The 19,095-nt window shown below is 45.7% G+C and overlaps 1 protein-coding gene across 1 annotated transcript in view; it reads right to left on the bottom strand.

The window, feature by feature from the left end:
• esrrb (estrogen-related receptor beta) overlaps positions 1-19,095 on the bottom strand; it is a gene marked incomplete at its 5' end in the record, with an annotated part of 58,121 nt that overhangs the window by 30,034 nt on the left and 8,992 nt on the right. Inside the window, 2 exon segments of the mRNA XM_084044488.1 lie at positions 1,865-1,981; positions 10,386-10,795. Of these exon segments, the coding sequence (XP_083900614.1) occupies positions 1,865-1,981; positions 10,386-10,795 (527 nt within the window).

Genomic DNA, 19,095 nt, shown 5'->3' with positions numbered 1-19,095 from the left:
TGAGTTCCCCCTTTGTGTACTGTGCTGATTTTTTGATTGTACTACAAATCAGTGATTTGAGAGGAAGTGATGAATAGCGCCTTCCCTGACAATCAAGCGGGTGATAGTGTAGTGTAGTGACGACGGCAGCTATGCAAAAGAGGAGGGTCATTCTCATTCCGTGGATGTGCTGAATACACAGAAGTGTGCATTATAACGTTGGGCTTAGAATAAGTCTGCATATTTGAGCTTTACGCTCCTTTTTCTTTTTTTTTTTTACAATCCTTGACCTGACACTGGTCATTCATTTATGGCCATGACTACATATTTTTGTAGTCTCTTATTCCCCAGGATGATATATTGGCATAAATTTTTCATCAGATAGTAATGCGATTACTCTGTCTTTCTGGCTGTGTGTCTTTATCTGGCTGCATGCAGTCCAGGGGATTCTGTTACTGTGTTGAGATCCATACGGGCCTCGTCTGTGGCTTCACTCAGAGACTAGAAATATATCTATAGATTCCACTCTCCCATGAATAACGGGGGAAATGTGAGTCTGTCCTGCACTTTAGTTTGACAGAGAATTCTTAGTGGAGAAAGGCAGAAGGGTTGCCGGAATTCGGCTACTATAATCAAAAATACCCAGAGAAATGACTTGCGTATGAAAACGGTGTTTGAAATGTTAAAGTTAAATTATGGCTGTTCCTGCTATAGCCTCCAGTACATCGAAAATATTCCCTTTTTATTCATAGACTATTGAATGTATCGTGTTCAGCAGGGAACGATAATCATACTTTGTAAAACCAAACTGAGTGTGGGTCAAGTGCCACTTGACCCACACTCAACACTCCAGGAAAGCAAAAAGGAAAAAAAAAAAAAGAAAGAAAATAACAATAACATGTTATTGCCTCACAGAGGCTCTGAGGCACTCCCAGTGGAGACTTGAATAAATATAACACCGCCTCCTCACCCCCCAAACCACACATCTTTCATTATTCATCTGTCTGGCTTTTTTGGAGCAACCAACAAGTGAGAGAGAGAGAGCGAGAGAGAGAGAGACAGAGAGAGAGGGAGGCAGGGGAGAACATACACACTGATGCATTAGGGGCCTCCCCCGAAAGAGCTGCCCAGGGGTCTCAGGGGGCCCGGTGGGGCGGGACGGGCTGGGCTGGTTGGAGAGAAACCCAGTCGAAGAAATCCATCGGCAGCATGTTTAATTGTCACTGAATTCCCCGCTGGAGTGACTTTAAAAAACCATCCACAGGAAGAGAGCTGAGATGTTCGGAAAACATTTAGTGGATCAATACGCCGCGGAGAGCTGAGACCGTGCCGAGCGTGTGTTCAGGGACCCTGCCTGAGCCCTTCCAGTCGGAATACTGTTACATTTCTATTACTCAGACGGCGGGATCGACCTATTCAGCATATTTCTGTCCCCAGCTCAACTGCACATTATTTACTGCTGTGTTGGTAGGGGGGAGGACAGGGGGTACTGGGATCAGTTGCCGGCCCCCGCTGCATGCATCTCTCTCACGCTCGACTGCCGAGAGACCACTGATCTGGTGCTCATCGGATGTACTGTAGGACAGTCTGGGACTTTGCAGAGATGGCTATCCTCACGGTGCAGTATTCCCTATAAGCGTGGGATGGTGCAGTATCCTGGGGTAAACTCCCGGTCACGTCAACGGACATTTTCCTTAAAATAATAGTCTGTGTAATAAAAAACATGCCTAGACAGTAAAATCCCGAGAGTGAATTTAACCCTGAGAGTGTACAAATTTGAAAAAAAATGTTCAGTCTCTGCGTTACAAATGGATAAATTACCACTAAGGATTTTACTGTGTACTTTACCAAACAACAATAACAACACTGTAGTTGATCGTCTTACCTTCCTTGAGCATCCCCACTTTGAGACATTTCATGAAGCGACATGCTTGACAGGACTTGCGTCTCCGTTTTGTGATCTCGCACTCGTTTGTGGCAGGACAGCTGTATTCTATGTTGCCTGAGAAGGAGAAACAGAACACACTCATGTTGACCTATTTGCAAAAGGACAACGTCACAATGTACTGTATTACTGGCAAAAATATTAAGGTTCTCTTTGTCCAGAGCAATTAAAGATATGCCCAATATTACAGTATATGGGGGGCATTTCACCAATTTCCAAAACCTAACGTGGACCTTGGGGTGCTGCCACTGATGTAATGAACATCAGTGTGTACACTCCGTTGTGTTCAGCGGCCTATAATAAATCATGTTTTGCCAGCCAGTCACGGGCACCTGTTAATCATATCCTACGGAGCCCATTTTCAGCGGTGCTCGACTAGGCCGAGGTGTCCTCCAGCGACAAGGTAACTTCCAGTGCTCGCGGGGGCCGAGGTAAGGTGGAATGGAGAGGTTGGGAAAGGTAGGCTATACGGTATAGTCCTCCAGGACCCCTCGGTAGACGCCACTGTGGCCCCCGCGCTAAATTGGCCTCATTAATTCTGCACGTGTCCCCTCCGGGCCCCGGGCGCAGGGCCGTGTCCCCCTGCGCTCCGAGGGGCCTGCCACTGCCTCAATAGCAGGCTAGAGAACCGGACACGCAGCCCCCGGCCACTTTACATAATACTCCAGCAGACCCAAGCCTGTTGTTACCACTGTAGCCATTGTTGACTATTTACATAGTGTACAGGCGAGCGGCCTTATGCATTATTCAGCTGAACCACTTCAGCGTCTGATTCCAGGACGCCACAATGAAAGAGAGTTTCATTGCTACACAATAAAAAGCTGGTTCTACTCCTACTCTAGCATTAGCAAACAGAAAGGGCAGGGTATGGGAGTCAATCCCTCCGCTTTTGTCCGATTCCCTACATTTTACTGTATTCAAGGGTTTTCAATAAAGGGGTTTCAGCGTAATGGTCTCTTTAGCATGCTGTAATGGTAGGAATTTGAATCATTCCATTTTGTATGGCTTTAAGATTTTTTTGACATTGGTATTTCCCCCAACCCCAAACTTAGCCATTAAGCTTGTTTTTATTTCCTTGTCAATGTAGAACTTTCATAGAAATGGACTTTCATAGAAGCGATGGCGGGTAATGTAACATTTTAATTAAATGATCTGAATTGGGTACAACAGAAGGGTTTGCTTTGCTGCCATATAGCCAAAGACATACAGCACTGTATACTGTATGAACACGTAAATCAGTGCTGCCATTTGTACTCAGAGCACATTACCCCAAAATGCACACATTTCTCATTTTGTACCTACACAGTAAAATCCCCACGTGTTAATTTCACTCAGAGTGCACACATTTACGGGTCCATTTAGTTCTATTTGTACACTATCCGAGTTAAATGAACCCATTAAGAACTGGAACGCATCTCTGTCATTTTTCTATTTGAGCTAAAAAGCATTTTACACTTTGGCTATTCAAAAATAGCAGATCTACAAGCTCATAGCGCTGTGTGCTGAGTGCTGCGCTACGAGCTTGTAGATCTGCTATTTTTTAAAAATCGTGAAAATGTGTGCAAATCTTTGAATATATAATATAATATAATATATACAGATGTGCCACTTCAAAACTTCACACGTTACTGTTCTTTCCCTGAAATTGCCCTGAAAATGCATTTTTTCCTCCCTGTTTTGCCCTAAAAAATGCACTGTTTTGCCCCTGAAAAGAAGTTGTCACTACACACCCCCGTTTTTCCCTTCAACAGACATCCATATACATGAGAACAAAAGAATGTATGTTGAAGAAGGTGTCAGACTCATTATGAGGCGAAAGGTGATTTGAAGAGGTCCTTGACCAGTTGCTCAAATTATTTAGCATCATAAAAGCAGTGATCATCAAAATGATTCAGCATTTTAAATGCCCTTCTTTGTCCCTCTTATTGCCCTGGGAATCCCCTGAAAATTTACTGTCTTGGCGATGGCAGGACATTTTAAGTTTTGAAATGGCACATCTGTATATTCTTTTAAAGCGATTTTTAACTCAAATATTTACTTCTGGGGGTCCCTGGAACAAAATATTTTGAGATGGGGGTCGGCAGCCAAATACTAAAGACCCCCAAAATCTAATTTTGGGGGTCCTTGACATGAAAAAGTTTGAGCACCACTGATATAGAAACAAACGTTTTTCAGAAAACTGATGGGATTTAGAAGACATTTGTAGAATCTGCTTCAGGTCTCAATGGGTTAAATTAACACTGCTGTACAGTATAATAGCTGCTAGACACGCATCCCTAAGCATGGACATTGGGATTCCATCCCATTCCACGCACGCTGCTCCTCGCCGCTGACCCCCCGCACCACGGTTCTGTACAGACATACAAAGGGCTGTATAATATTCTAGCAGCGTTCCGCCAAGCAGCCCCTCCAACCCCCGCATTGACAACTTATGCAATTATGTTAACATTATTGGACAGATCAAGTGGAGGGTCCCAAGATGTTCTAAATAATTAGAAATTCCGCCTTATATCTGGGTTAGAAATCATTATGCTAATTCCCCTCATCTCTTCTGGACTGGGGGGTAAATAAAGGTGTGATAAGCCTGAGTTTTATACGAAATTGTGCGCGGGTGTCGCGCGCCAGAAATAGCAGATCTACAAGCTCACGACGCGTCGCAGCACGACGCATTGTGAGCTTGTAGATTGGTTGTTTCCTGGCGTGCGACACCTGTGCACAACAAAGTATAAATCGCGCTAGAAAACAAACTGATGATGAGCGCTGGCGGTCTCTCCTCCTTCCTGTTTCCTCTGTTGTCATAGCAGGAACAGACCATAATAATCCTCTCCGTTTCCCATCTGTTGTGGGAGGAGGCAATCAGTGCCAGCGTGTGTGCTGGAATCAATTCATCTAACTGGAGGTGTTTCTCCCCCCCCCCCCTCTACGCTGTCTTTATTGTACGTCTACTCGTTATTGATTCAGCAATTTTAGACATACACGCAAACGAGCGAATTTGATTGTCATTCAAAAGAAGCGAATCGGGGCCAGTTTTATCCTATTGTCACCGTGTCTCCCGAGATTCATCTCATATTATCGTGGAAAAAGCCGATAGATTGTTGGCAGGTGTGTGTGCTGTGCTGCCAGTTTCCCTGCCAGACCAACAGTGCTGCGTTGACCCCCGGCCGTCCCTCGGGACGCTCCTGTTTACAGGGGTGTTTTCTCTCTCTCTCTCTCTCTCCCCCTCCCTCTCTCATTCCTCTCTCTCTCTCGCCTGGGACACGTGCACGCCATACACCTGGTGGGCCGCTTAACCACTTAAACCCTATATATACTTAGTTGACCAGAGTCCCCCAGGGCTCTACACTAGGTCCGCTCCTTTTCCCCCCCTCTACAGCAATTGTCTTCGTCAAAAATAGTCTTATCTACAAGCTCACAAGAGCTTGTAGATTGGCTAATTCACAGAATTAATCGCCCTCAGAATAGGGATGCTAGGGTTCATGTGGTTAACAGTGTTGGCTCTCTGAGAAGGCACACTCGAGATAAACAAAGACACAAATATTCACGCTATAAGTGCCCCTCACTGTCCACCTGCCCTTCCAAGCCCCCCGTGTGTCTGATCTTGTGTCAGGAGGGGCTTCACATAGCTCAACAAAAGGCAGCGGGTGGGGGGGATTATCTGTTTTTTCCATCTCCGCGTTCACCATATATTTCAAAGCCGTTAATGTGCGCCGATATTAGTAACGAAGCATGCGCGCGGAATGCCATGAAACAGGCGGCGTTTCTCAAAAATTGGATTCGCGCCCGCAAGGTGAGGTTAACACGACTATTTATTAATGTGCGCTCAGTCAAGCGTTTGAAGGGTAACCCCTGAACCAAAGCGCCATGCCGGGGTTTATCTGCCGTTACAGGGGGTTATGGTATGGTTACGAATAACATCATGGAACGAAAGGAGAAGAAAAAGATTTCCCTCTTTCATCTCTTGATATGTATCTGTCTCAATTTATTTTATGGCTTTTCAGGACCCATGCCAGGGCACAGAGGGGACAGTCAGGTCTTGTAAGTAAATTACAGTAAAATGGCAGGTATTTCTCATCAAAATCTAAACTGACTTTTACAGGCTTACTGTCAAGGTCTATTACTTCATATAAAAAAAAAGAGGGCCACGGAGTTCAGTTGGTTTTCAAGCAATTTTACACTTGGGTTCAAAATGGGAAGAAAATATGGTTCAATAAGAGATTTATGTTTTTGATTGGTGGGGCACGTGTGGTGCAGGGATGTGGGCACGATTAGGGGGCTATGAGAACAGAGGTATTTGTGCGATGGATGGGGATCTAGGTTGACGTTAATTTGGGCTAGGTCTTGACTAATGTAACTATCTCCATGTAGGGGTTCAAGGGGCTTTTCGCTGGATGAATAGGTGACATAAGATGGATTTGCCATCCGCTTTTGTTGAAAAGGTAAGGGCATCAGGTCCCCTCAACAAACCAGAGGAAGAGGAAGTAATGAAGACATACCTCGGTCATACAGAAAAAAACTGATATAGTACTCTTATACTGTAGGCCCTACAGTATGTTCTGGCAGAAAATGTAGTTAAAAAAATATATTCTGAACCACTTTAACCCTGGCGTCCCTATTTTGGGCATGTAATTATGGGCGAAAATGTGAACGCTTTTTCGAAAATAGCTGATCTACAAGCTCAAAAAACAATTTTGAACATTCTTTTTACGTGTGCCACAGAATTTATGAGCCATAACACTGCAGTTAGGTCTGTGTTTAAATGGTATTTGCACTAATTGGTGGAGCTACAGTACCAGGATTTACCAGTAAAATGTTATTACTATTCCAATTGTTTTGGCAATTGACAAATACTACTGTACATAATGATAACATGTAATTGGGTGTATAGCATATCGTAAGAAACCTTGTATCTCCATTATTTTCATAAATGAATGCTCTATTTTATAGCCTAGTTAATCATATGACAGTATCAAGCAAAATGAGCAAATAGTAGATGCAACACGTTGTGAGCTTGTAGTTCTGTTGTTTTTGTTATTTCTGAAAGATTTTGGACAGTTTTCACCTATAATGACATGGTCAAAATAGAGATGCCAGGTTGAGTGTGGTTAAGTGGATTTTTATAAATATTTAACCAATTAAAAGTATTAACACATTTGTACCTAAATAATAACTACATTCATTGGAACACAGGTTATTTTTTCCTATTCCTGAAAAGCAACGGTTTTGGAAGCACGTTTCTGCCCAAGAGTGACGATAGGAAATAATTTAAATGATGACAAAATGTTGAGCAAAAACATTGAATTTACTTCCTAGAGGTTGTCCCAGTGTAAATAAGAGGGTTACGTCCATCAATACGCATAGTGAGAACGCACACTGTAGAATCTTGAAAGGGTCCACTTGTGCACCCTCAGTGTTAAATGTACACTTTACAGTGCATACGGTCCATAGTCACCGTTAACTTAACGTTGCTGCTTGCCCTTAGCGCTATATCTTAAAACAATGTGATAAAGGGCTGTAAAAGACAGCTCCTTTGTTTTGTTCTCATTAGGAGAGGCCGTCTCACACTCCACCCTTGACTGCCTCGTTATTCCTTTAATTAATCAGTTCTCATCAACGGCACCCTCTCATTCGTTCAAGGGCTCCACCACGAGCCTGGCTGCTATTTACTGCCGCCGCTCTCCTCCTGCAGTCAGGCCGCGTGTGTTTCTTTTATCATTTCGGAAGGCTTTCACCTCCCCTCCTCCTCCCCAAAAAAGTCCCAGCCCCATGTCCTCCTGTCTCCTCTGTCTGATTATTATGCCATTAAGCCTCTCTCCTCCACTCCTCTGAAAGAGCAGCCGGGTCCCTCTCCAATCTAAAAGAAGTCCTGTTTTTTTTTTTTTCTCCTCCTCCTTTCCCTGAAATTACCCGGCGACGCGTGCCTGAGTTTCTAATTGGCGTGCCCGTCCCCGGAGACCGGCCCCCTCCCTTCCTCCTAATGAAAAGCCTCGGCCTTAATTACACTTTCCAAACGCTGATTGTTATTGACAAAACTCCTGTGGCTCGGACAAACGACGGCAGATTAGCTCCATTACAGGCAGGCCTCCAAGAGGAGAAAGAGAGGGATTTCAAATCGACAATGCAAAGTGAGGGGTGGAAAGAAAGGGGGTTAAAAAAGGGAAAAGCACTTTCAGTTTTTTTTCTCTTTTCTGTTTTCTTTCATGTACCTCCCTCTTAATTGTTTGGGCCATTGCTCCACTTAAGACGTCTCCCCCCACCCCCCCCCCCCTCTCTCTCTCTCTCTCCCTCCTTTCTGTTCCATTGTGTTGCCGTCAGTGTGTTTTAAACGAGAGGACAAAAGCCCCAGTTATGTTACTTGAGAGAAAATATTCATCTTTTGTCAATAGACACGATTGCTGATGGCAGCACGGGTAAACAGGAGGATTTGGCTTAATGCTTTTGTTTGCCTGCAAACAGTACATAGACTGTCTAAACCTGATAGGGCTGCAAGGTCCAAAATCAACACCTAGAATGGCGGCAGCCCTGCACTGCACATAATGCACCATTTCAGGGTTATATACACACACTGAAATCCTCTGTGTTCATTTAACTCCGGGAGTGTACAGATGCAGCCAAAATTGACCCGTCTAGGGGTCCATTTGGTTACATGTGTACACTCCCAGAGTCTCTAGTTGCATTTAGACATACAAATCTTGTATGTTACAAATGGATAAATTAAGGATTTTGAGGATTTTTTTTTACTGTGCAGGAGTATGCTTTTGCCTAAATATTGCATGTACATTAAATAACATTGTTAATAACATTGGGCTAATTTTGCTTAAAGCATTGGTTCCCAAAGTGGGGTCCGGGGACCCCCAGGGGTCCTTGGGGGGTACCAGGGGGTCCCCAGCAAAATTAGTTAATAAAGCGTTAGTTATAGTTATACTTTGGCTTTTCAAAAATAGCAGGTATACAAGCTCATAGCGTGGCACAGAGTGCCGCGCTATGAGCTTGTATCTGCTATTTTAGAAAAATCTTGAAAATGTGTGCGAATCATTAAATCTTTTTTTTAAAAGGCGAACATGTTTAACGCAAATCTTTGCTTCTGGGGGTCCCTGGCACAACATATTTTCAGATGGGGGTCCTTGACATGAAAAAGTTTGAAAACCACTATGTTAAAGAGAATGCAAAGCGTATGAATGATGTATGTTTTTTTTCACATTTTCTACATTAATGTTGGCATCCTGACAGCTCTCATTGCGTTGTCTTCCAGTGCTAAGAAGACGAGGCTCAGACCTGGGCAGCTGTGTCTGGTGTGTGCAGTGATTTTTTCCTGGCTCAATAATATCTCCGTCTCCCTGATTAATCTGGGACAGAGCACAGTGCTTCGCAGTGGGGGGGCCTTTCATTGCTTCTCTAATGGGTAGCTGTGATGCATCATGCCATGCAGATACGGAAGCGCACCCTGCTCCCCAGGCACACACGCACACATATACAGACACATACACACATATATATACATACACACACACACACACACACACACACACACACACACACACACACACACACACACACACACACACACACACACACACACACACACACACATATATATACATACACAGGCATGCACATACACACGCATGCGCGCGCACACACACACACACACACACACACACACACACTCATGTCGCGCACACGCAGTACAAGACAGGAATAATAAAGCACACATTCCGAGCCCCCTAAGGCATGTGGGCAAACAGCCCTCACACTCTACCAAATCTGACTCCTGATGATGATGTCACGGCCCTTATACCTACAATTCCCGCCCCCCTCCCTAGTCTGACCCTGGCTGATGATGTCATATTTTCATCAGCGAATGAGTCGAAATATCCCTATTGAGAATAGTACAGAAGCTATGGAAAAATATTTTCTACTTTACCATGATTAATTGCGTGGGATTTATTTTTGGTAAGGTGCGCTGTGCACTGTATGCTGTCTGATTGTCTACACAGTAAAGTCCTCAGTGTTTAATTTAATGTGAAAACGGAACCTTTACGGGTCCATTTGGTTCAGTTTTCACACTCTCAGAGTTAAATGAACACTCAGGATTTCACTGTGTGCATTGTCTGATTCTCTACTATTTTGGAGAGGGAATTGTGTTAGGGGGACAACACCAAAATGGCTCTCCTTTTTAACATTCTTTGTCTCAGGAGGTACAAACAAAAGCCTGGTACAGTACGAAGTGACTCTCGGCATCGTGAATCACTCGCACCGGGGGTGACGGAGTGTGTTTGCACGAGAGACGCCTCGCCTCGGAGAGTGTTTTTGTGTCTGGCGGTGCGGTAACGGTAAGGGGGGAGGGGGTTGGTGGCTGTGGGGCGGATGGATTCCCTCGTACCGAGTGTGTTGACGGGTGTTTGCGGGAGGAGGTGTGTGTGTGTGTGTGTGTGTGGGGGGGGTTGAGAGGAGGGGAAAATACCTTGTATTGTCCTTTTAAAAAAGGCTTTGCAGGCCTCACACGAAGCCACGCCGTAGTGATACCCCGAGGCTATATCTCCACAGACCAGGCACAGCCTCTTGGGGATGGAGTTCAACATGTATTCGCACTTAATGGGCGAATCCTCCATGATGTTGCTCGAGCAGTCGTCGTAGCGCTTGCGGCACGCGGCCGCTCCGAGCCCGCCGGGAGTGAACATGGGCGGCGAGTCCAGGCCGTTGGAGTGGCTGTTCATGGCGCTGACATAGCCCCCGCTGGCGTCCGAGTTGCCGCTGGGGCTGTGGTGGCTGACCGTGTCGATGACCGAGGAGGGGCTGGAAGGCTCCGTCTTGATGTACGACCCGCAGCTGGAGGGCAGGTGCCGGTCATCAGCGGCCATTCTATTCAGCAGCCTGAGGTGGGGTGGGGGGGGGTGCATTGGACAGGTGGGGGAAGGCGGGGATGGGGGTGGGGGAGGGGTGGTGAGAGAGAAGGGCTGATTAGCAGACTTCTGTAAATTGATTTAACCCATTAAGACCTGAGGCCGATTCTACAAATGCCTTCTAAATCAGTAGTTCTCAAACTTTTTCATGCCAAAGACCCCCAAATTGATATACGTATATATATGGCCATGGACCCCCATCTGAAAATGTTTTGTGCCAGGGACACCCAGAAGAGGAGATTTGTGTGTCAAGATTTTTCAAAAATGTTGCAAAAAAAACAGCTGTTTAGGATGTTGGGCAGAAACCTCCATATTTCAAAAGAAGTGAAAATAGTGTACAAGCTCACTGCACATCGTGATGCGACACGTTGTGAGCTTGGAAATCGGGTATTTTCACTATTTTTGAAAAAGAAAAAATCTATACTTAATATCTACATTGGAATACAGGTTATGTTTTCCATGTCCTGAAAAGTTAATGTTTTGGACATACTGTACAGGTTTTCTGCCTGACAGCAACAATTTTGTATCATATTTTGTTTACAACTAAAAGGAGGCATTTTCGGTTATTTTTTGAAAATCATGAAATGCAGGGTTCTGTACAATTATTCCTATCAGAGGTAAAAAATAAAACACAAAACCTCATAACAGTGTATATGGTCAAACCACAGTAGTCCTTCCTCACAGTCACACTCTGGCCTCACATCGGACACATCCTCATATGAGATGTGATGCTGTCTGTGTTTCCTTCACTGTCCCCTCTCCTCTTCCTCTCACACTACACTACCGGATGTCTCCTAGACCCGCATGTGTCCTAACCTTCCCTATGAACCACTGAACCAACCAGAAGGATCCTTAGCACCTCATTAGCCACACAGCACAGCAGCTGCACACACACACACACACACACACACACACACACACACACACACACACACACACACACACACACACACACACACACACACACACACACACACACACACACACACACACTCACACAGTAAAGATAGATAGATACCTGTAGGTAGGTAGATGGATATATACATATATACTAGATACATGTAGGTTAGATAGATAGATGTAGATTGGAGAGAGAGAGAGAGAGAGAGAGAGGGAGACAGGGAGAGAGAGAGACAGGGAGAGAGAGAGAGAATACTGTTCACAGGGCAAATCATTTCAATACAGAAGCATATCCATAGTTAAGAATGGATAGTGGACCTTGGCTTGTCTCCTTGAGTCAGCAGTCAGGCAAAAGGAAACATGACGGCAGGATATTGACTTTTTCACCGTCTGCCTAATAACTGTATTTTGGAGCACATATATAATCTGATGCTGTACCGTGTGCAGAGTAAAGTGCAGCTTTCTGGCCGGGGCCAGAAAATGCACTCCTAAACCCCACGGCCCCACCTCTTTGCCCATACAGATGTATTTCTGCCGCGCTCCATCACCTCTAACTTGAAAATGCATCGGAGAAGAGCTCCTTTCTGCCTCCCAACCCAGCGGCCCCCATTTCTGCTCAGCAAACAGAGTGAATTGAAGAGGTGGAGTGATGGAAGAGATGGATAACTCAATGTATTGGGGACGCTGTGTAGACATAGTGACTTGTCAGGGTCAAGGCGAGGTCACAAGCATACGTACGCACACACACACACACACACACACACACACACACACACACACACACACACACACACACACACTGCTGATTTAGGTACCGCTCTGGGGGTGAAAGGTCACCAGCACCGCCTACATTAACAAAATTGAGCCTTGCATGGCTTATGCAAATTCAGACACAGGGGCTCCTAGTGAGTGGCAGCTAGACAGGCCAAGTTCTGCCTTAGCATATTAGTGCCATTAGCATATTGCCAACTAATGGTAATGTTTACATACTTGACATGTCAGTTTACCATCAGCACCGGGAGACGGGGACGTTCCCCAGCAGCTTCTCTGTCTTGGCGAGTGGACAGATGTCTGTCTTAAGGAGTGCTGGAGAGGAGATACGAGAGCGAGAGAGGCCTCCTCCGTATCCCCTATCGGCCGGCCGGACCGCCGGTCCCCTCCCTCCGTCTGATTTAATTGTAAGGGTGGGTGACGGTGGGGTTCAGGCCCAGGGGTCAGCAGGTCAGCCTTATTTCTTCACCCTGGCTTCCTGGGGCCGTGGAGATGGGGGTCAGCGTGTCAAATTAAATCTCATTCCCGGGTTTCCCCTCCCTACTGTCATGTATATTCATTGGAGCTCCAGGTGCCCAACACCTCTGGAAATTCACAAAAAGGTTAACTGCTAAAATAAATAATAAAAAATGCCCCCTGTTAAAACCGGTGACCTTGTGGAATAAGCCCTTTGGCTGAGCACTTCTGGAATTCTCGTTTCGATATAAAGCCTACACAATATAAAACCTATATATAAAAACTTATACAAGTACCATTTTGCTGGAGACCATGGCACTCAATTTTCAGTATTTCTCTCAGTAACTATGAAGACGTTTAAACAAGCGCACTAAAATAAATATTTGCCGTTTGTTAAAATAAAACAAGCCGTTTTTGTGTGGATTTTCTAGATTAAAAATTGCCCAATTGCACTCTCCTCCTCTCCTCTGCTAAATGTCCTTGTGGAGAGAAACGTGGTTTCATTTCATGCCTTTCAAAAATAGAACTTTCCCCTCTTGATAATGAATGCAGATTGCATCCACATAAATTAATGCACGGCTCTGTGTTCATCTGCTTTATGTTCTCTGTTTCAGATGGATATGTGCACCTGTACGATAGGGCACCTGCACTCGGCTTATTAAAGGCTATATATTAAAACGCTGGGGCGCAAGATGGCTCCATTTAGCTTTTATTTCACAAATTCAGAGTAAGCTTAACCCCGGTTCAAAGGTCGTCTTAAGGGTGACACTTAGCATAATTGCATAAGTGTCTTAACTGTTTCCCCTCCAGCTCTCTGTGGTCATTTATAATAAATGTGCGGGCTAGAACCCCCTTAACTCATTCTGCTATGACACGTTATACTACTGCTCTGCTTATGTTTTTAACAAGCTTGCATATATTGATTAATGATACTGAAGGAATACTAACCACTTGAACCCGGCATATTAATCAAATAGTCTGAAATATTTCTATAAATATTCGTATTCTCAAATGGGACAGGTCCAAATTGAATCTATAAATACAATTGTATGGGGAAAATGAATTATGAACATTAAATAGTTTGACAGCGGCAGTAGTACCAATAAATAATTCAATATGTGGAGCAGGTGCTAATTAGCGTGTGTGCTACACAGACAGACCGAACAAGAGAAGGAAAAAGGTCTGCTGAACTGACAGAGACTTGATGCTATAAAATCTATAGTTCTCCCTTCCTCAAGGTAAGAGCTTTTCAAATTCTGCTGCCTGGCTGCCCAAAGGAGCAGTGCTCGTCAAAGATACAGTATCTCCCCCTCTTCCCTTTCTCTCTCCGTGTTCCTCCTCCTTCTGTTCCCTTTGTACCGATCAAAATTCATGCTGAGTGGTGGGTTATGGGCCCGCAAAAGCACACTGCGCATTTTGGTTTTAATCTGATTCCACCTGGCCCTGCTAACAGCGTTCCCAGATCCCTAATATCATTCTACCACTGCTGCCGTGACCGGGATTAGCTGGCCCAATGATCTGGGAGGCCAGTTCACATTCTCTGCTTCTCTATTTCCGAGCGGGGAACTGAGGAGCGCTCGTAACGCACATCTCAGCACTTCCCTCTCCTCCTGCAAGCGAAATTCGGAAACACTGTCCGACGCTGTCCTACGAACACGGAAACCAGAGGATCTAATTGAGCCAATTTGTAGGGTATTTCTGCCGAGAGCTTCTGCTCACTACAGTGGGATACTAATGTCTCCCCACTGTTCTGAATAGTAACAATCCTCCGTAGCCCCCTTGTCCCTGGCTCTCCCCCAGATCACACGCGGACAGCACCACACAAACCTACGGGTAGAAGCTCGCCCCAAAGCGTGAGTAAATTCCTGGTGTCCTTTTCACTCACAACGATGCCAGATGCCAAAAACATGGTTTTAGAACATTCGCTAACCTCATCCCAAAGTGTCAGCCCTGTGCTACATGATCAGACTGGGTGAGTGGAGGGGAAAACGGGGGGTGGATGGGGGTGTGGGGTGTGGGGGGGGTTGACATCCACAGCAGGGTGACGGTGATATCAGATGCCCCGGTAGGGGCAGATCTGTCTGGAGGGCCCCAGGCGATGTGGCCTGATAAGCCACTGGCCCCAGAGTCAGCGCGGGTAGGACGAACTCAATTAGCTCCTGACAGACCTTTCCTGAGCCCAACTCAGCCTCCCCACCACAGCCAGAGCCCACTGGCAGCTGCCACGCTGACCTCTTCTCCAGGGGCTACTGCCACCTCTTACCGATCCGACACACATGCAGCCACAGACTCATTTGGGGAGAGAGAGACGAAAAAAAACTACATGCCAGCAACCCCACAGCCACAGAAATACATTCGTACCACCAAGCGTGTGTGTGTGTGTGTGTGTTCTCACATGGGAACATGTAAATGAAAATGGAATGGGGGGGGGGCATGACTGTGGTGGTGGTGGTAGTTGGGGGGGGGGGGGGGGGGGGGTGTAGTGGGGGGCTCTTGGGGAGGGAGTAAATGGAGACTCCAAAACATAGTGAGCTGAAATATGGAGGACGCCTCTCTGTATAACTGGTTCCAGGTTAATGACCATCCAGGGAATATGGGGGCAAACGACCCTTGGGGCAATATGTATATGTGTGTGTGTGTGTGTGTGGGGGGGGGGGTGGGTACGCACTCATGCATGTGTGTGGGTTAGGGTTTGAGCAAGAGTGTGTGTGTGTGTGTGTGTGTGTGCGCGCGCGTGTGTGTGTGTGTGTGTGTGTGTGCATGCGTGCGCACGCGTGCATGTGTGTGCGCGCGAGGATGTGAGTCAATGCGTTTGTGTTCAAGGCGGAATATGACCGCTGGAAGCATGTACAATACGAGACGCGAGTGGCTGGCTGTAGTTTGGTTGGAGGCTGGCCCGGCTCTCCATAGGGACCCATTGTAATCTATGTCTGGGAGAAGCCCCTAATTTTGGAGTTTTTTCTCATTCATTAGTCCTGCTCCGTCTGAGAGGATGGGGGGTGGTGGGAACCTGAGGGGAGAAGAAGGGAGGGGGGTGTAGGGGTGTGTGGGGAGGGGTCTTTATTAACAGACGTGCCAGACGCTCAGGAGAGGCTGACAGAGATTTATGATGTGCAGATCTATGGAAGCAAACAAAAGCGAAGGAAGAGAGGAGACAGACAAACAGAAGAAAAGACGACGAGAGACCAGAGAGAGAGAGAGAGATACAGAGAAGAGAATGTGTGTGTGTGTGTGTGTGTGTGTGTGTGTGTATATATATATACTCTGTGTTTGTGTGTGTGCATGTGAGAGGGGTAGAGGGATACAGAGAATTGTGTGTGTGTGTGTGTGCGTGTGCGTGCACGCACGCATGCGTACGCACGTGTGTGAGAGAGAGGGAGAGAAAGAGAGACGTACTGTAGTGAGAGCTGTTTATCGTGCTCAAGACCGAGAGTTATACTCGGTTTCAGCACCGTGTCTCACACCGAAAATAGCCGATCTACAAGCTCACAGCGTGTCGCAGCAGGAACCCACTGTGAGCTTGTAGATCCGCTGTTTCCGGTACTAGACACCGGCGCGCAGCTAAGTATAAATCTGCCGTTTATATGGAGAGTGAGGGCCCAAGATCAATAGTCCGTAGGCCTAGAGCTGGTGCCGGGTTACCACTGTAGGGGGAGGAGGAGGGGTGGGAGGGGGATATGGTCCATGCTGCTCAGCGGCCCGGGCAATTAAGTTTTTCAGTCTCCAGCAGAGGGATTATATTTAGCCGCTGCTCCACCAGCGATGTCACTGTAGTCTTTATAAAGCCATGAGCTCACTCCACTACGACAACATGAGCCCCCCGCGCTCCAGCGGCACCACAAGATAGTGCTGGGCCAAGACGCAGATCACATCTATCGATCCCTCCCTCCCCTTCCTTCCTGTTCCAGAAGAGATGCTTTGCTGCTGGCAGGAAAGACAGGGGCCTCTCGTGATACAGGCGCTTTGCTGTTTGTCTGACGTAAACTGTCTGAGCCGCGCTGCTGGGGCAGATCCTGTTCGTAAACGTGGGGGGGGGGGGGGGGGGGGTCGGGGGGTTGGGAGAGGGGGGTCGGTGAGGGAAAACAACGGCTGACAGGACAGGGTTATCCTTGTCCGGTGATGCTAGCGCTTTTAGAGCGCTGCTTCTCAAAGTGTGGTTCAGGGACCCCCCAGGGGTCCTTGAGGGGGTTCAAGGGGGTCCCCTATAGAAAAAACAGTTGAAGCACTTAAGCTCTACTTATTTTTTTCTGGGGGGGGGGGCTTTTTATGCCTTTATAGATAGGACAGTAGGCTGACAGGAAATGGGGAGAGAGAGATGGGGGGTGACACACAGCAAAGGTCGTCGGGATCGGGACTCGAACCCGCGACACACTGTCAGGCTACATTGTAGCCTAGGTCCACTGCGCCAGCGGTCCAAGCCCCTACTTAATTTTTTGACCATAATTTCGTCCCGGGAAACATATTTTAAATGGGGGTCCTCGGCCACATGCTGTACACATCAATTTCAAAGTGAACAGTTTGGCGACTGTGGCAAGTAAAGTGTTAACCGTGGTCTCCTGTGCAACAGCCAGCAGGGGGGAGCTCCCTGCAGAATTGCCCAGCTCATCGTATTTTACAGGTACAGTGTACATGTACTATATAGTCTCTGTCGGGTGGACAGAACTGTTGGTTTTCAGGATTCAAATTCTAAAATAGCAAAAGTAGCAGATCGAGCTTGCAGATCTGCCACTTTTGCTACTTTTGTGTGACGCTGTAGTACTAGTATGACCAAGTAGGGCGTTAATTTACGAAAAACACCCCAAAAAAAAATATGGACATACAGTAAGAAGTTTCTGCCCGACAGCAACAGTGTACATGTATGTACTATATGTCGTTGCTATCGGGCCATATTTAAACTTTTTGTGTTTTTCGTAAATTAACGCTCTACTTGATTACACTACAGCGTCACACAAAAGTAGCAGCTCCACAAGCTCACAACGTGCCGCGTTGAGCTTGTAGATCTGCTGCTTTTGATGTGTTTGAATTTGAATCCTGAAAAGTAACAGTTTTGGACATTTCCACCCGACAGAGACGATGTAGTGTATGTGTAAAAAAACAAGCGATACTTTGTGGAGAATTAAGTAATAAACATGAGGAATATTTGAAAAGTTTTAGCACTGCAATAAAGCATATTCTGACTGTTAAAAAAAAACTAAAACAAAATAATTTCATTTCAGTGTGCATGGAGTAGTATCCTTTCATAACCTCACACACTTTTGGCTTTTGGCTCCAGCTTTAGGGGAGAGGCTTGTTAAATACATACTGAACTGTCCAACGTCGTAAACAAGTTATATATGATCTGTGCATTTTGAGATTACGTTTTATTTGATGGCTACATACAGTGAAAACAGGTCAATGTAAAGTCTTTACTTCTTAAAGCACACAATAAGCACCCTGTCTTTCTTTACATAGCACTCGGTACATAAAACACAAGGCCAGATTACATGATGGCATGTTGTCGCTGATGATCGTATATGTCCAAAAATTGTAATTTTTTAAGGAAAGGGGGGGTGGTTATTATTTAGTCACAAGCTTGTGTTAGTACTTTTCATTGGTTAACCCATGAAGACCTGAGGCCAATTCTACAAATGCAGTCTAAATCAGTAGTTCTCACACTTTCAAGATTTTTTATCAAAAATAGCATATGTACAAGCTCGCAGCGTGGCACGAATGGCTCGGAGTGACACGCTGTGAGCTTGTATATCTGCTATTTTTGAATAGCCAATGCTATAATGGCACGGATGCTTTCACTGGGTTAAATATGTATAAAAACACAGACAGACTTAACCCCTTTCAACTTGGCGTCCCTATTTTGGATTTTCAAAGAAATTCAGAAATCGCACAAAACGCCCCAAAACGTTGTGAAATGGCCTCACAACGTTTTTCTATGCGAGGTGTTGTGAGCTTGTAGATTGTCTATTTTCGCTACTTTTATGCATATTATAATAGGGCTCAAGTGGTTAAAGGATGAACAATAGCATTCATTTATGAAAAAACTAAACCATGAAATATGGAGATACGATACTGTAGTATGACTGATAAACATATTGATGAAAACAGAACTACTGAGTATATACTGTATTACTGGTTGCAATCTAGCGAGAC

The sequence above is a fragment of the Gymnoscopelus microlampas genome, assembly GCF_963454915.1.
Source record: "Gymnoscopelus microlampas genome assembly, chromosome: 20".
Lineage (NCBI taxonomy): Eukaryota > Metazoa > Chordata > Actinopteri > Myctophiformes > Myctophidae > Gymnoscopelus > Gymnoscopelus microlampas.
This window is presented reverse-complemented; position numbering and strand designations above follow the sequence as displayed.